Below are 23,313 nucleotides of genomic sequence, written 5' to 3'. Positions count from 1 at the left end.
TTGTGCATGCATTGAAGATTTTTAGGCTCATAGACAAAAAACTTAAATATGGTCTGTGTAGAGCATTTTGTAGCCCATCATATTAAGTAGATATTTAAAATCAAATTTGTAAGTGATTTTTAAATGAACAATTATCATTTTTTAGTTAAGATACTTTTGATATATGTTCTAAATCATCTGTTTCAATTTTAGCCAAATAAGAGTTTCAGGTGTCACTTTGTCCCATCCTTCCTGCAAACACTTTTTAAGGCGTGTAACAGTACAGTGTGTTTTCACATTTATCACACTGAGGACAGATTGTGACTGCAGACCAGTCCAGTACTCTTCAACAGTAATGCCTTTATACTGTAATGTAATAAGCAGCAGAAGTTACTCTATGATCTGGAATTTTCTACATTAATGCTGCATCACAGACTGCCCCCATACCATGAAAGAAGCTCACTTTTTGAATTTGTTCCCCAAAACACTGCTGCATCATTGTATTACTGTCTGACAGGAATATAGTATTATCTATTCTAATTTGATCTTTTCTGCAAATCACTGGGTGCAATCTTAAACCAGATATTATCAGACATAATATTGCTTCTGTCTGAAGTTGCATGAATTTGTTTTGGTCCTAATGCCACCAATCAGATACAGAAACAGTGTCAGATTCAGTGTGCTTTTTTCTCTTTAAACAGTCACACAAATAACACACGTGTATCACATACGCTGTAAAGGCCTGGATTTGGGACACATTTACATTTACACATTTACCCAAGCCCCAAACATTTTGATCTTTGACCACTGCTTTACCCGTTGATTCTCAAACCAGTCCTAGATCCTCCTCTTCAGATGACCCACATTTCAGAAAACATGGTCTAGGCATTGTTTGATTTATTTTAAAAGGCAAAAAAGCTTCAATTTAATCTTTAATTTGTTTATTTGGTTTCTCAAGTCATCAGTAGACATGTTTTCTCAGGCTAAAATCCACACAGAAAAAACATTCATTACTGGTGTTTACTGGTGTAAAGTAAGAAGAGAGCTGCTTTCTTTATGGTTGAACATCATAGACAAATCAACACATACACTATACTTCTGTGTTTACAATGGTAACTCAGTGGCACTGTTTACATAAGTTAAAACAAACAGAAAGTCTGTAATACCTATATTCTGCTATTATAACCTCACACAAACATCTTTACATTCATCAGAAGCAGCCTCATGCTTAAAGCGAAGATTTGGGTTTGGGATGGTGAGAATTGTGTTTAAACCTTCGAATGATTTCACATGCATCTCTCAGCTTGCCCTACAGTGGGCGCTCCGAAAAGGCTGTGTAGCTTTTCACTCGCGCAAAAAACAATGGGGTGTACATTTTATCCAAGTCAAATGCAGTGATGACAGTTTCTCCATTTGATCTGGAAGAGAAAATAAAAGTGAACATTTTTATTTAAATAGCCACAGGCTTTATAATCTGGCCATTGGTAAGCACACATTTGTTTTAGTCTTAGACAAATAAAAAATTTTACATTACTTCTAAAACATTTAGACTTATCTTCTTACAAATCTCAGATCAGGAATTTTTCACATCTCTTTTGTCAAGTACTTAGGGCTGCTGTGACTAGTTGAAATAAATAGATGAATCAAAGTTCATGTAACAATTTAAAAGTCAAAGTTAATTGTGACGACCCCATGGGCCCCCTTCAGGTACTACTCTGCCAGTGCACGGGCAGGGCTGAACCTGATTGATCTAATTAGTTCTTGAGTTCACCTGTGCAGGTGGATGGCATATAACCTGGGGGTTTGTCTCTCTCAGGGAGGCACCTTCCTTCTTTGTGTAGGCACGGTTCTTTTTCTTTCTCCCTCAGGCTCCTTGATTTCTCTTTCTTTCCCCCTCTTCACTCTCCTCCTTTCCTTTGCCTCTACATTTATAATTTACTGACGCAAACATACATCCACTCATTCACAACTAACATTGCATACATTCTCTAGACATTTGAATTCATTTATATTTTTAAATTGATTTAATAAAATTATCCTTTGTTTGAAAATTAAAACTCGTGTGGTGTCCCTCTTTTATGTTACGGGGTGTGGACGAGCCCGTGCCATAACATAACGCTTTTTATAACCTTTTTAAAACCTCAATAAATTTAAGACCCAAAACTGTAGTCATCATTTTCTTGGTAGAAAATAATGTACTGTATTAGAAAACAAAACTTAACGCTTCCCTATTTGTTATCATTTTGTTCCATTACATTTTGTAAAAAAACACACTGAATTGCATGTAGGAACCATAAAGAATAATAAAGGAACACCTAAAGCAGTCTTCAATATAAATAAGTTCAAAATGAAAAGCCAGTCCCAAGACTCTTAACAAGAGAGATCAATGAACAGAGAGGTCAAAAAAGAGAAAATTATCAATTAAATTGAAGTAATGAAGTTTATAAAACAATTACTAGTACTAACATCATTGCTACTTCTACTGCTGCTACTACTACTTCTTCTACTACTACTACTACTACTACTACTACTAGTTATAATAATACTGAAAAACATTAAATTATCTTCTTTATAAATAATTATTATTTATCATTATCTGATTTGGTCACATCTTTAAAAGTGGTGCCATAAAAACTATCTGTGCTGTGCTTTCCCACCAACTTTATACACACCATCTAAAAATGTAATACCTACAGCAAATGTAAGACAATGTATTGAAGTTAAGCAAAAAGAGGAGCTATTATTAACTTAGAAAAAAATTATTTAGTCACACTGGAACATCCAATTTTGTAATTTAATATGCAGTGTTTTTGGAATGCATTACATAATGACATGAAGTTTGATGTCAAAATAAAAGGAACTAAAATGGTCAATTAGATTTTTGTGGAAAATATAACCATTTAATAAATTATTGATATAATAACATCTGTTAGTTGCAGTCCTACAATCAAGTTGTTGTGCATTTTAATCTATTACTTAAATGTTCAGTTAAATTAATAAATTACTGACAACTATGTCAAACCAACACATCAGACTATTTTTTGTTAGGTTTAATAATTTTAGTCAAATATTTAGATGTAGACACTACTCTAATTCTCTATATTTTCTTTTTATAAAATCCTCTATAGCTTTATTGTAATATCATAGCTTTCAAAAACATTCTTTTAATGATAAGCTGAATGAGAGTAAGAATGTGCTCTTAAAGAATAAATTAATCCTGTACAGGTGTTAGTCTATTACTCAATACCTGTAAGTGATGTGGCAGGAGTGGTGGATCCAGACCAGCTTGTTGAAGCGCTGGCGCCCCCCAGAGGCCAGCTGCAGCCCCACATGGAAGGTGCGGTCGGCGTCAGGGGCTGGGTTCCGCCTGCAGAACCGGCTCCTCTGGAATTCAGGCATCTTCTGCGAACAAGCCATTGTACACAGTCATATTAGACTCCTATCTATTTTCAGCTCCACTGATCATAGAGGACACTACTACTACTACACTACTACTTTATTAATGTTCTCCTTTCACTCTGTTCTTCTGTACACAGGAGAGACCACCACAGAGCAGAAGCAACTATTATTATTTGGGTGGTTTATTCTCAGAACTGCAGAGACACTGATTGGCATGATGGTGGTTTATGAGGGGTTAGTGTGTGTGTTGTGGTGCTTGAGATATTAACATTGTCCACTCCTTTAGACACTCCTACCTAGTTAATCTACAGGTGTAAAATCAGAGACAGAAATTTGCGTTGGTTATCCTCTAGTGGGCCGTAGTGCCCACAAAAGTGTCCTGTATGGCCCAATGTAAGAAATTTACATATCTTCAATTAAGTAACTCTTATTAATACAGTAATCATAAACAGTCCAGTAACTCAGCAGGTGATGATTTACCGAAGGTGGTACCAGAGTCAGCAAGTTACAAGTGAGTTCCAAGTTTAGACATTTAGGTCTTAAAGTCTTGAGCCCCGGGTATTTTCTTAAACCGGGTATTTTCATAAACTGAGGTTTTTGTCTGCGTTTTAAAAATATCTTCGTCCACACGAGCAGTGTTTTTAGAAATATCCCCGTCCACACAAAAACACCATACCACTAAAAACGGTGAAATGAACAGGGATTCTCTAAACATTTGGACGTTTTCTCGTCACTCATCAGTAACAACTACTTAATTTTTTTTTTATTGTCCCACCAATTTTTTACCGTTCGCGGCAAGGTTTGTACCTTCGGACAGGAGGATCGCAAAAAACTGCACAGCGCATTTCAGTAACGTTGCCTCCACTGTGTTTGGTAATGTGAGAGAAACATTAAATTAAACTGTGAACATGTTAATAATCCACACATTGTAGAGAGAACAGAACCAATGATCCACACCTGATTTAACTAATCAACTAACAGCTAGCTTATCAACTGACTATCTGCCCTGAGGCAAGCTGAGTAATGCAGCAGGAAAACTAGCATTAGTGTTACTCAAAACCACAGAGCTTATCCAGCTAACTGAAGAACCACAGTCTATAAAACCTAACATAAAAATGCCTAATGTGGGTTTTCTTTCCACTGAAGCCTGTTCTAAAACAACGAGCCACAAACCACAAACATCTTATTTTTTCCACTGCATGATAAACTTAATCAAAATCTATAAACAAATCACTATAACCCACATTACTGACCCGCTGTAAAATCCAGAGAGGCTGGGGAGGAAACAGGCTGGATGAGGAGCTCCAGCAGCAGTAAATGGTGTATTTTGAGTTTGCTGGTGTAGCTGGTCTGTCAGTGTATCCAGGGTGATGTTGGAGCAGTATAATTAAAGCTCAGACTAGTATCGCGTATAACACGTCACTATCACTCATCTCAGCTAAACTGGTAAAACACGTTACAGCGTTTAAAGCTGGTTCTGGGTAATTCCGCGCTGTTGGGTCAGAGAGGGCAGTTAGTTCATAAGTTGGATCAGCAGGGTTTAATATGCAAGAGTTCGCTGCTGTTGCACTGAAAAGTTGCGCACTCCGATCTCTTTCTTCAAAACTGAACACCGTTCAGTCACCGTTCAGTGACCGTTCTGAGCTGAACAAATTTACAATTAACAATTCTCAAGTCCTTATAAATAAATCTCTATCTTATAAATTTTTGTTAAGATTGTATTTCTTCAAAACTGAACACCCATGTGAGATATGAGGAGTTACGCATCACAGACGGAAAAAGAAAATAGTAATAAAAAAAATCAAGCACCATGCAATGAAGATTTATTTAACAGATACAATAATGTTTGAAAATAGGGACACAACACCTACATCTGCTGCAGTTTCATCCTTAAAAAACTGAATCCAAAAAATAAGAGGCACGACATTTTAAAATTAGATTTTTTTTACTGTCCTTGACTACGATTACTCTTTTCTGGTAAACCAGCCCATTGTGTACACAACAGTGAATAAGTCTGCCAAATATTTTGTTAAAGTAAAAAATAGTACTGTGTCATTTTAGAGTAATTTGCTGGATGAATTCAGGCAGAAAAGGTTTTTACAGTCATAAACCCACCTCTTCTTTTCTCTTGGAGACGACAACATAAACTTTGGTTTGATTGTCCGTGTCCTGGGACAGCCGGTAGTGACCAAACAGGATGGAATCCATCCTGTTCACACAGATACAGCATATTAAGTTTTTTTTGTTCTGAGTAAGAAGACTTCAAGAGTCTGCATGACAGAGACATATGAGATAGATACTGAACAGCCTTTCTATAGACTAGATTTAAAACTTAAAGACTAGAGCTGCACAATATTAACAAAATATATAAAGTTAATGCAACTAAATATTAAAATATACATAAAATAAGCATATTATTTATATTTATAGAAACTGAATAATTAATCATTAGTGACTTTTACTTTAGCTAAAATTACTTTTACCAAAGGTGTTCTATTCGATTAGATTTCTTGAATGTTGAAAGTCAGTCAGAAGCAAAGAATCTTTAATTACGATGCTTACAACACAGGAAATGTGCAATAACGATTAACAAACATATGCTGTGTTGACCATCAACATATTTTAGGCCAGAACAGGTTTGATAATAGGATTCAAAGATAAACACCTCGTGTTCCTGCTACGAAGACGTGGAACAGTGGCCAAAGGCTCCTCAGGTGTCGTCAACATCATCACTTGTCCATCGGGGAAGAAGCGGAGGTACCTGGCCAACAAACATGCAATGTTCATACCAAAGTTAAGTGATAGTCAGTTATATATAGGGGTAATAATCTCTAGGGCACCTTAAGATTGGATTCGATTAAGATTTAGAGGTCTGGGATGCGACTAGGCCTGTCACAATAATTATGTAATTGACTCATCGTACGATAATTTTTTTACTACGATTATTTTTGCATACATCGATAACAGCCATTGGGTTTCAGCGTGAGTTTGTTTACATAAGAACGAACCACATCTAGATTTGCTGTGCTGCTCTCTCGCTGAATCTGTCAGACAGCGACATCTATCAGTTAGGAAATCAGTGTAGTGCACACAGAGCTTGTGCATCAGTGACGGTGCCTCCACACACAGCTCCGGTGTGGGAGTATTTTAGCGAGGAGGACCCATCAGCGTGAATGAGCTACTAACCCAAGATCCCATCTAAAGCACAACCACCCAGCCCAATTTTCCAGGCTGAATATTGGCTACGAATATCGTTACTCCAGAGAGATCCTGCCTCAAGCCCCATTCGATAAACATGTTGGTCTTCCCTCCTCGGAAATCGACAGTTAAAATAATACATACTAAAGTGTGTTTTACATGATATACATATATAATCAGAAAGAATTATCTGCAAGTGCTCTTGTGTTATGTAGAGTTAAAAAAGTTGATTTAATGTAAATATTACTTTAATCTAATTCTTGTTACTTAATGTCATCCTTTTGCCCTTTTTGTTAACAAAATGTTTATTTTGTTATAAAGGTCTGTTAAATATTTAGTGCAGTTTTCTCACAACTCCCAGTCCCAGTGTGGTTGTGCTTTATTTGTTTTATTTATTTAGAATATTAAAATTTGGAAGCCCAATGTCTGCTCTTAATAATAAAAAGTTAGTTTCACGTTAAAATGCTGTAATAGTATTATTATGCTATTATTAAAGCTCCATTGGGAAGCCCAGAAGCAGGAAAAGAAAATAATTTTTTAGTAGCGCTTTAAAATGACAATTTTATCATTTACCTCAATAATTTCTGGGACAATATATCGTCCTGAAAATGTTATCATGACAGGCCTAGATGTCACTCTTTCACACAATTTCTGTTTACTTAAAAAACATTGTTATTTCAATTAATCAATCAACGAATACAAAAATGTTGTTAGTGTAATCGTTAGGAAAGCTTTGGCCACAATATTAAAACCAGCTGCAAGTTAATGTTATGGCTGACCAGTGTAATGTATATACAGAGCTGGTTTTAGGTAGTTAGGTAGGTACGCATGTAGGTAGGTAGTTAGTTAGGTACAGTGCATCCGGAAAGTATTCAAAGCGCTTCACTTTTTCCACATTTTGTTACGTTACAGCCTTATTCCAAATTGTAGTATATTAATCTCTTCCTTCAAAATCTACACAAAACACCCCATTATGACCATGTGCAATTCACAGCCTTTGCCATGAAGATTAAAATTGAGCTCAGGTGCATCCTGTTTCCACTGATCATCCTTGAGATGTTTCCCAGCATACAGACAGCTCATCAGACGTGCCAAATCAGAGAAGAAGCAAGTGTCAACCTGGCCTCCAGGAGCCATCTCTGCTCTTCAGAACTGTTTTGACTCAGTGACTGGCTACATCAGCAAGTGCATTGATGATGTTACTGTCTCCAAAACCATCACAACCAGCCCCAACCAGAAGCCATGGATGACTGCAGAGGTGTGTGTGTGCTGCTGAGAACCTGAGATGTCAGGGGACAAGGCTGGCCTCAGAACAGCTAGAGCCAAGCTCTCCTGGGGGATCAGAGAGGCAAAGCGTGTCTACGCAAAGAAAATCCACGCCCACTTCCAGGACATTACTGACACTCGGCAAATGTGTCAGGGCTTCCAGACCATCACCAACTACAAGTCACCTCCACCTGCTTGTAACAGTGATGCCTCCCTTCCAGATGCACTGAACTCTTTCTACGCGATGTTCGAAGCACAGAACTACACGACAGCAAGAAAGACCACACCTCCTCCAAACGACCAGATACTGTGCCTGTCCTCAGCTAATGTGCGGAGAACTCTACTCAGAGTCAACCCACAGAAAGTCCAGGACCAGACAGCATACCTGGCAGAGTGCTCAGAGGATGTGCAGACCAACTCACGGATGTTCTCACGGACATTTTCAACATTTCTCTGAGCACTGCAATCGTGCCGACGTGCTTCAAGACGACCACCATCGTCCCTGTGCCAAAGAAGTCTCGAGTGTCCTGCTTCAATGACTACCGTCCCATTGCACTTACTCCCATCATCATGAAGTTCTTTGGTCATGAGGCACATCAAAAACCAGCTGCCCTCCTCACTGGACCCACTGCAGTTTGCGTATCGTCCAAACAGATCAACAGACGATGCAATCTCTACTGCGCTCCACCTGGCTCTCACCCACCTGGACAACAAAGACTGCTATGTTCGAATGCTGTTCATCGACTTCAGTTCAGCATTTTACACCATCATCCCTCAGCATCTGATCGGAAAACTGAGCTTGCTGGGCCTGAACTCTGAACCTCTGTTACTGGGTTTTGGACTTCCTGACTGAGACACCACAATCAGTCAGGATTGGAAACAACACCTTCAGCACCACCATACTGAGCACCGGCGCCCCCCAGGGCTGTGTGCTCAGTCCACTGCTGTTTACTCTGCTGACTCATGACTCTGGGTGTCTACAGGTTTGACCAAGTGAAAATTAAGACATTTTAAGACTTTTTAATACCCTTTTCCAAATAAAATTAAGACTAACTCGCAAGATCATACACGTTAAAATAAAAAAAGATTGATTATTTACATTTAATCTAGCTGCTTGAAAACCTAAAATGTGAATGCACAAGACAGGCAATACAAAACAAAATTCAAACACTGACAACAGCATAATACAATACGCGCTCACACGCGCGCACGCACACACACACACAAACACACACTAGGCCATTTTCCTAAGTTTTTCTGATTCACACTCCAGCTCACGCTCACCCCTTTCAGTTCTGATACTTACTGTAACGTACTGAAACGCTTTCTAAGGATGTTTGTTTGATTTTGTGATCAGGCACCCTAGAACAGCTCAGTGATGCATTTGTTTTCACGGTCCAGTAAACATTTTTATTGTAATTAAATACAAAATGCAAGATATTATTCGTCTGTTTTACTAAGAACAATTTTTAAATATCTTATACAAATAAGAGTGAATAATAATAATAAGAAGAAGAAGAATTATATATATATATATATATGTATATATATATATTTAATATATATACACATATATATATATATATATATATATATATATATATATATACACTGCTCAAAAAAATAAAGGGAACACTCAAATAACACAATAAAACTCCAAGTAAATCAAACTTCTGTGAAATTAAACTGTCCCCTTAGGAAGCAACACTGATTGACAATCAATTTCACCTGCTGTTGTGCAAATGGAATAGACAACAGGTGGAAATTATTGGCAATTAGCAAGACACACTCAATAAAGGAGTGGTTCTGCAGGTGGGGACCACAGACCACGGCTCAGAACCTATGCTGTCTGGCTGATGTTTTGGTCAGTTTTGAATGTTGGTGGTTCTTTCACACTTGTGGTAGCATGAGACGGACTCTACAACCCACACAAGTGGCTCAGGTAGTGTAGCTCATCCAGGACGGCACATCAATGCGAGCTGTGGCAAGAAGGTTTGCTGTGTCTGTCAGCGTAGTGTCTAGAGGCTGGAGGCGCTACCAGGAGACAGGCCAGTACACCAGGAGACGTGGAGGAGGCCGTAGGAGGGCAACAACCCAGCAGCAGGACCGCTACCTCCGCCTTTGTGCAAGAAGGAACAGGAGGAGCACTGCCAGAGCCCTGCAAAATGACCTCCAGCAGGCCACAAATGTGCATGTGTCTGCACAAACGGTTAGAAACCGACTCCATGAGGATGGTATGAGGGCCCGACGTCCACAGATGGGGGTTGTGCTCACAGCCCAACACCGTGCAGGACGCTTGGCATTTGCCAGAGAACACCAGGATTGGCAAATTCGCCACTGGCGCCTTGTGCTCTTCACAGATGAAAGCAGGTTCATACTGAGCACATGACAGATGTGACAGAGTCTGGAGACGCCGTGGAGAGCAGTCTGCTGCCTGCAACATCCTTCAGCATGACCGGTTTGGCAGTGGGTCAGTAATGGTGTGGGGTGGCATTTCTTTGGAGGGCCGCACAGCCCTCCATGTGCTCACCAGAGGTAGCCTGACTGCCCTTAGGTACCGAGATGAGATCCTCAGACCCCTTGTGAGACCATATGCTGGTGCGGTTGGCCCTGGGTTCCTCCTAATGCAGGACAATGCTAGACCTCATGTGGCTGGAGTGTGTCAGCAGTTCCTGCAAGATGAAGGCATTGAAGCTATGGACTGGCCCGCCCGTTCCCCAGACCTGAATCCGATTGAGCACATCTGGGACATCATGTCTCGCTCCATCCACCAACGTCACGTTGCACCACAGACTGTCCAGGAGTTGGCGGATGCTTTAGTCCAGGTCTGGGAGGAGATCCCTCAGGAGACCATCCGCCACCTCATCAGGAGCATGCCCAGGCGTTGTAGGGAGGTCATACAGGCACGTGGAGGCCACACACAATACTGAGCCTCATTTTGACTTGTTTTAAGGACATTACATTAAAGTCGGATCAGCCTGTAGTGTGTTTTTTCACTTTAATTTTGTGTGTGGCTCCAAATCCAGGCCTCCATTGGTTAATAAATTTTATTTCCATTGATGATTTTTGTGTGATTTTGTTGTCAGCACATTCAACTTTGTACAGAACAAAGTATTCAATGAGAATATTTCATTCATTCAGATCTAGGATGTGTTATTTGAGTGTTCCCTTTATTTTTTTGAGCAGTGTATATATATATATATATATATATATATATATATATATATATATATATATATATATATATTATTATATTATTATATTATTATTTATTCGCTCTTATCTGTGTTAGGTATTTATGAGATATGAGTAAATAAAATAAAAAAATATTATTAAATTTAATAAAAAATGTTGCTTATTATAACAGACAAATAATATCTTGCATTACGTATTTAATTACAATAAAATTGTGAAAACAAATGCATCACAGAGCTGTTCTAAGGTGCCTCTGTTCTAGGGCCCTACATCTGTTACATCCTTGCTTTATGACACATCCGGAAACAGAAACATAGCGTGATTTTCACTCCACCAGCTGAGTGAGCCTGAGTAGACACCTGCAGTGGCTGACGGACTGGTGCAGAACTAACGACCTATCTCTAAACGTGGATAAAACCAAGGAGATGGTTGTTGACTTCAGGAGAGCTCCAGGTGTCCACCACCCGCTGAACATCAACGACTCTGCTGTGGAAATTGTGAAGAACACCAAATTCCTCGGTGTTCACATTGCAGAGAACCTCACCTGGTCCCTCAACACCAGCTCCATAACCAAGAAAGCCCAGCAGCGCCTCTACTTCCTGCTGAGACTAAGAAAGCACACTTCCCACCTCCAATCCTCACCATGTTCTACAGAGGGACTGTAGAAAGCATCCTGAGCACCTGCATTACCGTCTGGTTTGGGAACTGCAACAATTCTGACCACAACACCCTACAGTGGATAGTGAGGACAGCTGAGAAGATCATCGGAGTCTCTCTACCCTCCATCACCGAGGTCTACACCACACGCTGCATCCACAAAGCTACCCCTCACACGGACTCTTCGCTCTGATGCCATCCGGCAGATGATACAATAGCATCCGAGCCTCTACTACTAGACTCTGCAACAGCTTCATCCACCAGGAAATCAGACTCCTCAACACACAGAGACATAGCTGAACAAACCCCCCCCCCCACCCACCAACCACACACCCAACACACACCCACCACACACCCAACACACTTACACAAAACTGAACTAAACCTCCGAAGACAAAATTGTCTCGAGGCACAAATCTGAGGAAGGATACAGAAATATTTCTGCTGCTTTGAAGGTCCCAATGAGCACAGTAGCCTCCATCATTCATAAATGGAAGAAGTTTGGAACCACCAGGACTCCTCCTAGAACTGGCCGGTTCCCGATGGTCACTCTGTCAGAGCTCCAGTGTTCCTTGCTCCAGAGCACTCTTGACTTCAGACTGGGGCGACGGTTCATTTTTCAGCAGGACAACGATCCGAAGCACACAGCCAAGATCTCAAAGGAGTGGTTTCAGGACCACTCTGTGAATGTCCTGGAGTGGCCCAGCCAGAGCCCAGACTTGAATCCGATTGAACATTTCTGGAGAGATCTGAAAATGGCTGTGCACAGACATCTCCCATCCAACCTTATGGAGCTTCAGAGCTACTGCAAAGAAGAATGGGCAAAACTGCCTAAAGAGAGGTGTGCCAAGCTTGTGGCATCATATTCAAAAAGAGTTGAGGCTGTAGTTGCTGCCAAGGGTGGTTCTACAAAGTATTAAGCAAAGGCTGTAAATACTTATGTAAATATGATTTCTTAGTTTTTTTATTTTAATCAATTTTCAAAACTCCCAAGACAACTTTTTTTCACATGGTCATAATGTGGTATTTTGTGTATAATTTTGAATTCTAGAATTATAGAATTTTGATTTTTGACAATTTGGAATAAGGCTGTAACGTAACAAAATGGGGAAAAAATGAAGCGCTGTGAATACTTTCCGGATGCACTGTAGGTAGGCATGTAGGTAGGTAGTTAGTTAGTTAGGTAGGTAGTTAGGTAGGTAGGCATGTAGGTAGGTAGTTAGTTAGGTAGGTAGGCATGTAGGTAGGTGGTTAGTTAGGTAGGTAGGCATGTAGGTAGTTAGGTAAATAGGTAGGCATGTTGATAGGTAGTTAGGTGAGCTAGGTGAACTTGCTCCACGCTGGTGTACTGGCCTTTGAAACTGAAGACCTGTGTAATGTACAGCTGGAAACATCGTAGCATGGAAAAACACATTTATAATGTTAGCCTACCTGTAGTACTCCACCTGGTGCCACTTTCTATAAAAGCCATCCAGAGACTCCTCCCCCTGACGGATATATGATGTTTTACTTATGTAAACACCTGCATGGAACAGAGAGGAACATGCAGAAACTAAACTTTAATTTGGGTTAAAAAGTACAAAAACATCAACACAGATATTCATGTTTTCTTATCCCCAAACTAGCCAATAAGATTTTACCATCATAGCGCACACGTGGCCTCTCTATAAACATGTCCCTCCAGGAGGTGAACGGCAGCATTTTGGTGCAGCTCCTGCCCCACACCCTCAAACAGGCAGAGCGCCAAATCTCAGGGTCCCTACAATAACAAAGTTCATCAATGTCACAATGTCAACCCAAAGCGTCTGAACACCAAATGGGTTTTTTAGGCTGTAATGTGTCAAAAGCAGGGCAAGCAAAAAGGGAAAGCTTATAGATCCGAGCCTCTTGACACAGGCCAAATTGAGAAGGCAAGAATATGGACCCAATACCATGCTTATGTACTAGAATTTGTACTCTACACTGATACCAACATATAAACATGTGAAGTCTGAATTGCATGTTTCAATCCCAGATCTAAGACTGAGAGTGAAAGTGAGAGGCCCTCCCCTCCTCCTATTTCCAAATTATTATGCAAGTGATATTTCTCTCAGATTTTCCTAAATGGTCCTGACCTGTTCATTATTAAACCTTTTTTTTAACAAACCTCCCAATGAGCACATTGAAAAAAAAATCAAAAATCAAAATGCACTGTTACAAATTATTAAGCAGGCAACAGGTTTCAAGCAATATGACAAAGAAAAAGGATCTCTCTGCTGCTGAAAAGCGTAAAATAGTTCAGTGTTTTGGATAAGGTATGAAAACATTAGATATTTTACGAAAACTGAAGCGAGATCATCGTACTGTGAAGAGAGTTGTGGTTTATTCAGAGCACCGATGGGTTCATGCAGATTAAGGCAAAACGAGGAAGGTTTGTGCCAGGCAAGGATAAAAAAGAGCAGCTGCTAAAATGCCTTTACAAACCAGCAAACAGGTACCTAAAGCTGCTGGTGCCTCTGGAGTCCCGCAAACCTCAAGGTGTAGGATCCTCCAGAAACGGGGCATGGCAAGCTGGGGGAGGCTGAAGCCTATCCCAGCAGGCATTATGCGAGAGGCAGTATACAGTATACAGTATACTGGACAGGCTGCCAATCCATCACACATCACTAGGTGTTCACTCACACATTCACACCTAGGGGGCAATTTCAACCAGTTCCAAATTGGCCTGAACATGTTGTCCTTGCACTATGGGAGGAAACCCACGCAGATATGGGAAGAACGTGCAAACTCCACACAGAAAGGCCCAGTTCACCCGAGCCGGGAAATCAAACCCAGGCCATCTTGCTGTGAGGCAACAGCGCTACCCACTGCACCACCACGATGCAAGAATTGTAAAGGTGATATCAAAAAAGGTGTTCTTTGTTAAAGTGTAACTTGGCCTGTTAGGATGTTTTTGGTTAAAATAGCTTTTGATTTTAGTAGATGTGATCACTAATTGCTGCAAAATAAACGGAACAGTGCATTTTGATTGATTGTATAAAAAAAAACTTATTATTGGGAGGTTTGTTGAATTAAATTGGATAATACTTAGCGGGTCATGATTTGAAATAAAACTGACAGTCATTTGCATTGATCATTTAGGAAAATCTGAGAAAAATATAATAATTTGGAATACAGTGTGCTTTCTGTTTTTCCCAGAATGTCTTTGGCTGATGTGGGTTTTGGTTCCACCACCTTTGAAGGTGTCTGAATATTATGGCTGATCAGTGTATGGCAGGATTACTGCATGAAATGGTCAGTTTATCAAAGAGGGTTTAAAGAAGTTGGGCTCTAATGCAGGCAGTAGAACAGCCAGGAACCCACCTTGCACAGATGTAGAAACCCCTGCAGACCAATGAGAGCTGCTCTAGGGCACGCATGTCCAAATCACAGGACACCACCCAGCGGAATATATACATCAACACTTCCAGTGGCAAAGCTACAGATAAACAATTCCAGGGACCATATATCATTAGACATGCTAAAGACTTTCATAAACATAATCATGACATGCACTGTGGGTTGGTGGGATTTATTTAAATTATTTAAAGTGAACCGTTCAGGTTACAAAATACAGGAAACAGAATAAAAGCTGGGGATACACCGATGACATTCATATTTTCAATTAAACATAAGGTACAAATTCTACATGGGAAATGCTGCAGAAATATAGTTTTACCTGAAATATGCACCTGAGACAATTCAACCTCAGGCTGACAGAGCTTCTGAGAGGAGTGTTCTACAGTCATCTGCTGTTGGAAGTACGTAAGCAGATCATCTATTTCATTTTCATTCTCCTCCATGCTAAAGACATAAAGAAAACGAAAAGTAAATAAAAGAATTGAGAAAAGAAACAGAGAAACAAAGTAAAATAAATATTTATCCTTTATAAATATCCTAAAATAAGTATTTCTTAATATATTTTTACTTTTATATGCTTTTTAAACCATGCACACAGTCAAAGCTATGGCCTAGTAAACAAATACAATGCAAACTTGAAATACCTATATCTTACACTACGAAACACTTATTTCATCAAATACAAACAACGTACATGTTAACTTATACAAATAAGACATGTACTGTCCATCGGACTTACTAGCTCCCGCCAACTCTATCTGGATCCGGAGATCTGTTGTAGTTGATCTTAAACTCAATGTCAGGCACAAGCTGCATTGCACTCTTATAGTACTTGATGGCTGCAATATCAAAAGATGCAGTTACATATTTTTTTATGTACATATAGTTACATAAAAAAAATTCTGTTGTTGTTTACTTCAAATAATCAAGCACCTTCATAAACAGCTCCATTTTGCTCCTCTTCTACGGCCTTCAGAAACAGCTCTCGGGCCTGCAGAAGAACGTGTTCACAATTGATGGTAGTATTTTTAGGAAATTCAAAACATAATTTCTGATGTGTTGCAGTGTCATTTTGGGCTATGACTAGCAAAAGTCTTTTTTAAGCACAATCCTGCGCATCTTTAGTGTTTGATTGCAAATTTATATTTTGCCAAAAAGAGATAAAACATAACGAATCACGTTTAATTAGATTTATTAATGCATAAAACTGCCTTAGAAAAAAAGGCTGTGGGAACAGAAACATTTGCTACACTATGTGGACAAATTGTTGATACCTGATATGTTTCAAAATAAACTTAAATAAATAAATAAATAAATACAAATTGTCTTGTAAAACAATGTCCCACACATACATCTTACAAATAAAATAACAATACAGAACACATATGGGGGAGTGGTGCAAGCAGGCTGAAAAGCTTTTCAAAGATTACAGAAATGTGTAGAAAGATCTTAAGCTTTTTTTAACTGCAAAAGATCAAATAACTCTTTACAGCAGAAAAACAATCATTTTGATGCTAGGCATTTTTTTCACAATTACTAAATGCTGTGCTAAGCGTTTCTAGCATCTGTACCACCTCACTAAAACCCCACGGGAAATGTAGCGATTTTATATTGTGTTTTAACAAAAATGTCTTCAAGTACTAATGTATATTTCGGTAACATTTTTCCATAGCAGTGTCTCAGCAAAGCCTACCTTTTCCTCTCTAACCAGATCCTGTCTCTTTTTCAGATCGGCAGCCTTGGACGACCCTTTCCTAGCAGAGCTGGGCAGCAGCTCAGACATCCACTGAGCCCTAAAAGCACTAAGCTCCATCTGAAAGAGATTTGAACAGATGATTGTAGATTAACCCCATACTCACTAAAACACTGCCCATTCCCAATCAGCAAAAAAATACAACCGCTATATTTTAAAAGTTTCAAAAGACTCCACTCAATATATAAAAACATTTGAAGTTCAGACAATCATCACTAGCATGACTGCTGTAATATTAGATAAAATGTGGACACTGTGTTGCTATATATAATCTGATGTTAAAACCGAAATTTAAACTAAAACACTCTGCTAGAAACAAATCAGACCTGCATTAACCAGTTTAGACCACTTCAGCAAAACACACACACATATATATATATATATATATACATATATATATATATAGATAGTTATTTTTTATTAAAATATATGGCTTAAGAAGACTAGTAAACCAAAAGTCAGTGAAAGTTATCATATTACATTACTTTTCTTAAGCAAACCTTTGATTACATTACATTTTTAACAGGTAATTAATGATCTGCAATAGAACACAATTTTAAAGTAATCATGTCCTAACACATTAAAGACAGTGTATAAGACTTTGGGCAGAGTGTGTGATTATTGGATCACTGACCTGCAGATTAGAGTCTTCAGAATTTTCATCTTCACCCTCTTCAACAGACTCAGTACCAGCATTTTGGTTACTTTCTGCCTGTTTGTGAATAAATGATTAAATATAAGACCAAAGTAGAAGTGGAGGACAGGCGTGTCTTTTAAGCATCAGGTGTGCAAACACTGACACAGCCTTGTGTAAACACAGTTCAGCAGAGAACAAACCCTGTGCAGATGATTTCAGAAGCCTGTAAAAAAAAATCAAATATACACTTGCATCTTTCCGTATTTGCAATTATTAGGAAGTTCTCTTAAATAGCTAAGCAGAAAGCTTCTAACAGAAATGTTCTGGGGGCTGTTCCACGAAGCGAGCTTTAAAAAGCGGCGCTTATTTGAGTAATCCTCGCTTGAGTTAGCCAAACAATTCACTTCCAGCTAGTTCCGTTCCACTAACGCAATTCAGAAAATTTTAAAGCGGTGAAGAAATGTGTTGCTTTTTATCTCTCCTACTGAACAGGAGTTACTTATGTCTATTTGATGAATATAAACACATAATTATAAGGAAAGGAAACATTTCTTGTATTATTCAAATTAATTATGAAAATTGCAGAGCGATTAGATGCGTAAGCATATTTAATCCATTAATTGGCATTCCAAAATGCTATAGTAAATTATGAAAATTTATAATTATATCCTGATTTAGAAGCAACAAGCGGGGATTAAAATGAACGTGGCAGCAGGTCATTGTTAAAAATAAAAATATACCAGAATGGTAAGTGCAATTCCAATTGGTAAGTCTAATGTGCAGGAAAATGTTAAATTACATATTTTAGTGTGTGTTATGATATAAATTAACTGCATAAAATATTTTAGCAACCAGAAGGAAAAGAGCTGTTGCTGCTACTGGTGGTGATGTCAATCACTGCCTACAGCCTTCAATGTTGGCTGCTCTTTTTATAGCCTACATTTTTTGCTAATTTATATCACCTGTATGAAAATATTGGTAGGGTAGTTGTCTATATCCATTCACTTTTTGCATCATTAAATTAACCAAACATTTACACTGCTCAAAAAAATAAAGGGAACACTCAAATAACACAATAAAACTCCAAGTAAATCAAACTTCTGTGAAATTAAATTGTCCACTTAGGAAGCAACACTGATTGACAATCAATTTCACCTGCTGTTGTGCAAATGGAATAGACAACAGGTGGAAATTATTGGCAATTAGCAAGACACACTCAATAAAGGAGTGGTTCTGCAGGTGGGGACCACAGACCACTTCTCAGAACCTATGCTGTCTGGCTGATGTTTTGGTCAGTTTTGAATGTTGGTGGTGCTTTCACACTCGTGGTAGCATGAGACGGACTCTACAACCCACACAAGTGGCTCAGGTAGTGCAGCTCATCCAGGATGGCACATCAATGCGAGCTGTGGCAAGAAGGTTTGCTGTGTCTGTCAGCGTAGTGTCTAGAGGCTGGAGACGCTACAGTACACCAGGAGACGTGGAGGAGGCCGTAGGAGGGCAACAACCCAGCAGCAGGACCGCTACCTCCGCCTTTGTGCAAGAAGGAACAGGAGGAGCACTGCCAGAGCCCTGCAAAATGACCTCCAGCAGGCCACAAATGTGCATGTGTCTGCACAAACGGTTAGAAACCGACTCCATGAGGATGGTATGAGGGCCCGACGTCCACAGATGGGGGTTGTGCTCACAGCCCAACACCGTACAGGACGCTTGGCATTTGTCAGAGAACACCAGGATTGGCAAATTCGCCACTGGCGCCTTGTGCTCCTCACAGATGAAAGCAGGTTCACACTGAGCACATGACAGACATGACAGAGTCTGGAGACGCCGTGGAGAGCGGTCTGCTGCCTGCAACATCCTTCAGCATGACCGGTTTGGCAGTGGGTCAGTAATGGTGTGGGGTGGCATTTCTTTGGAGGGCCGCACAGTCCTCCATGTGCTCACCAGAGGTAGCCTGACTGCCATTAGGTACCGAGATGAGATCCTCAGACCCCCTGTGAGACCATATCCTGGTGCGGTTGGCCCTGGGTTCCTCCTAATGCAGGACAATGCTAGACCTCATGTGGCTGGAGTGTGTCAGCAGTTCCTGCAAGATGAAGGCATTGAAGCTATGGACTGGCCCGCCCGTTCCCCAGACCTGAATCCGATTGAGCACATCTGGGACATCATGTCTCGCTCCATCCACCAACGTCACGTTGCACCACAGACTGTCCAGGAGTTGGTGGATGCTTTAGTCCAGGTCTGGGAGGAGATCCCTCAGGAGACCATCTGCCACCTCATCAGGAGCATGCCCAGGCGTTGTAGGGAGGTCATACAGGCACGTGGAGGCCACACACAATACTGAGCCTCATTTTGACTTGTTTTAAGGACATTACATTAAAGTTGGATCAGCCTGTAGTGTGTTTTTTCACTTTAATTTTGTGTGTGGCTCCAAATCCAGGCCTCCATTGGTTAATAAATTTTATTTCCATTGATGATTTTTGTGTGATTTTGTTGTCAGCACATTCAACTTTGTACAGAACAAAGTATTCAATGAGAATATTTCATTCATTTAGATCTAGGATGTGTTATTTGAGTGTTCCCTTTATTTTTTTGAGCAGTGTATATTATTTATATTGAACAAATATGATCACATATGTGATTTGATATAATTATGGGATTACATATATACTTCAAAGTAACTTCATCTAAAGTACCTGGGCATCATTAATACTAATAAATGTGTTTTTGTGATATAGAATTTATGCAAATAAATCTTTGTGGAAAATAACTGTAATTAAATACTGGATTTAATTTTACACTGGCCTGAATTTGTTAGCAACAAATTCAGCAGCAACAGCTCTTTTCCTTCTGGTTGCTAAAATATTTTATGCAGTTAATTTATATCATAACACACACTAAAATATGTAATTTAACATTTTCCTGCACATTAGACTTACCAATTGGAATTGCACTTACCATTCTGGTATATTTTTATTTTTAACAATGACCTGCTGCCACGTTCATTTTAATCCCCGCTTGTTGCTTCTAAATCAGGATATAATTATCAATTTTCTTAATTTACTATAGCATTTTGGAATGCCAATTAATGGATTAAATATGCTTACGCATCTAATCGCTCTGCAATTTTCATAATTAATTTTAATAATACAAGAAATGTTTCCTTTCCTTATAATTATGTGTTTATATTCATCAAATAGACATAAGTAACTCCTGTTCAGCAGGAGAGATAAAAAGCAGCACATTTCTTCACCGCTTTAAAATTTTCCTGGCTTTTCAGGGCTCAATTACTGAGGCTGAATTACTGGTAACAGGTTGAGTCTGAATTGCGTGAATTGATTGGCTAACTCAAGCCAGGATTACTCAAATGAGCGCAGCTTTTTAAAGCTCGCTTCGTGGAACAGCCCCCAGGATTCCATGTTTGCAAATTCACATTTTCAACTCAGCTAGAGACTTGCGCGCCAGCGACCTGCCAGGTTAGATAACATAAGATAAGCCTAACCTCCTTTACAGCTCCACAATTATATTACCCCCACACTTAGCTCCACAATAACAACAGCTCCACAATATAACAGGTCCACAGTATAACAGCAGCTCCACAATAACAGCAGCGCCACAATAACAACAGCTTCACAATAACAGCTCCACAATAACAACAGCTCCACAATAACAGCGCCACAATAACAACAGCTCCACAATAACAACAGCTCCACAATAACAACAGCTCCACAATAACAACAGCTCCACAATAACAACAGCTCCACAATAACAACAGCTCCACAGTACAACAGTTCCACGATAACAACAGCTCCACAATAACAACAGTCCCACAATAACAACAGTCCCACAATAACAACAGCTCCACAGTATAACAGTTCCACGATAACAACAGCTTCACAATAACAGCTCCACAATAACAACAGCTCCACAATAACAACAGTCCCACAATAACAACAGCCCCACAATAACAACAGCTCCACAATAACAACAGCTCCACAATAACAACAGCTCCACAATAACAACAGTCCCACAATAACAACAGCCCCACAATAACAACAGTCCCACAATAACAACAGTATCACAATAACAACAGTATCACAATAACAACAGCTTCACAGTATAACAGTTCCACAATAACAACAGCTCCACAATAACAACAGTCCCACAATAACAACAGCTCCACAGTATAACAGTTCCACAATAACAACAGCTCCACAATAACAACAGTCCCACAATAACAACAGCTCCACAATAACAACAGCCCCACAATAACAACAGCCCCACAATAACAACAGCCCCACAATAACAACAGCCCCACAATAACAACAGCTCCACAATAACAACAGCTCCACAATAACAACAGCCCCACAATAACAACAGTCCCACAATAACAACAGTATCACAATAACAACAGTATCACAATAACAACAGCTTCACAGTATAACAGTTCCACAATAACAACAGCTCCACAATAACAACAGTCCCACAATAACAACAGCTCCACAGTATAACAGTTCCACAATAACAACAGCTTCACAGTATAACAGTTCCACAATAACAACAGCTCCAAAATAACAACAGCTTCACAATAACAACAGCTTCACAATAACAACAGCTCCAAAATAACAACAGCTCCAAAATAACAACAGCTTCACAATAACAACAGCTCCAAAATAACAACAGCTTCACAATAACAACAGCTCCAAAATAACAACAGTTCCACAATAACAACAGCTCCACAATAACAACAGCTCCACAATAACAACAGCACCACAATAACAACAGCTCCACAATAACAACAGCACCACAATAACAACAGCACCACAATAACAACAGCTCCACAATAACAACAGTCCCACAATAACTGCGCTGGGCCTGAGCGACAGCGGGCTAAGGACCTTGCTAGACACGTCACGCTAATTAGCACTCATGCTAAGCGGCCAATGGCTACATGTACTTGAGACACCGTTACCATGGCGGATGATCTGCGGGCAGTGGCAAAGGCGCCCGAAACGTTTATTTTGTTTGTTTACAGATCACGGTCGGAGAAGCGGACTACACAGCGGGAGAATTTACGAGCTCGCCACACGGCAGCCATCCCGGAGAGAGCGGGGCAGCGCGAAAGGCCAGCGGAGAAGCGGAACGAAACCACACAGCTACAGCCGGATACACTTCAAAATAAAAGCGGGCACTACCTCTTACCAGTATAACAATATCAAATTATGAAAAAAAAAAAAATAATCGCAGAGATCAATTTTTATTAATGCTCTGAACAACCTTAGCCCTAGGTATTAGCTAAATTAAAATAAGAAATAAGCAGCTATTTTAAATATTTAAAGCAACTCTTCATGCACAATTTATCTGCTTTACATAACATAAAATATATGCCCCAAAAAAATATGTAGCTTGTTTTAAAAAAAATTTTGAGAGTGTCTCAAACTTTGATCAGTAAATGTCTGACACATACCATCACCAATAGCAGAATCAAATTTCCAGGTTTGAGCTCTAAAATGTCATAGCCAAGTTTTCAGCTCAGGTTTTCAACACTCTTGACTTCTTGTTAAAATATAGCAGTTGAGTAGATTTGTGGAAATCAAGATCCCCAAGAAAGCTCTTGGAGTGGACTGCTTATGTGACTGCTATAGTTATGTTTTCTCAATTAAAAAATATAAACTGTGTCATTTGGCTAAGCATTTGAAATTAGAAGTACTAAATCCAAAATAATTGTGTTCTGTTTAGCTTTATGCATGTACCTCCACCAGTTAAATAAACTAACAAGCCAAATATTTATCTAAATTGCATCAGGGAGTACATTCATAATCATTTTATAAATGATTTCCTGCTTTTGTGA

The 23,313-nt window shown here is 39.4% G+C and overlaps 1 protein-coding gene across 2 annotated transcripts; it reads right to left on the bottom strand.

Annotated features, from left to right (window-relative positions):
- Positions 1 to 903: 903 nt before the first annotated feature.
- Positions 904 to 22,610, bottom strand: fbxo9 (F-box protein 9). 2 transcript variants are annotated; one of them, XM_049481304.1, is made up of 13 exons: positions 22,435 to 22,610; positions 17,460 to 17,537; positions 16,766 to 16,885; positions 16,006 to 16,063; positions 15,812 to 15,911; positions 15,392 to 15,516; positions 15,037 to 15,151; positions 13,335 to 13,453; positions 13,126 to 13,216; positions 6,044 to 6,139; positions 5,494 to 5,587; positions 3,227 to 3,378; positions 904 to 1,397 (listed from the first exon to the last, which is right to left on the bottom strand). In XM_049481304.1, exons 1-13 carry the CDS (start codon positions 22,435 to 22,437, stop codon positions 1,289 to 1,291), a joined length of 1,260 nt encoding a protein of 419 aa, XP_049337261.1. In that variant the 5' UTR covers positions 22,438 to 22,610; the 3' UTR covers positions 904 to 1,288. The 2 variants fall into 2 exon arrangements, with proteins under 2 accessions (XP_049337261.1, XP_022540765.1); XM_022685044.2 differs by having other exon boundaries at positions 3,227 to 3,381; positions 22,435 to 22,609.
- Positions 22,611 to 23,313: the final 703 nt, after the last annotated feature.

This window comes from Astyanax mexicanus, chromosome 7 (assembly GCF_023375975.1).
Source record: "Astyanax mexicanus isolate ESR-SI-001 chromosome 7, AstMex3_surface, whole genome shotgun sequence".
Classification (NCBI taxonomy): Eukaryota; Metazoa; Chordata; class Actinopteri; order Characiformes; family Acestrorhamphidae; genus Astyanax; species Astyanax mexicanus.
This window is presented reverse-complemented; position numbering and strand designations above follow the sequence as displayed.

Bases quoted from the DNA above. Each gene is read 5' to 3' on its own strand.
- fbxo9 (XM_022685044.2), bottom strand. The intron at 16,064-16,765 runs GTAGGCTTTGCT...GTTCTTCTGCAG, and splicing joins ATCTGGTTAGAGAGGAAAAG to GCCCGAGAGCTGTTTCTGAA. The intron at 6,140-13,125 runs GTAGGCTAACAT...TTTGTTGGCCAG, and splicing joins CACCAGGTGGAGTACTACAG to GTACCTCCGCTTCTTCCCCG.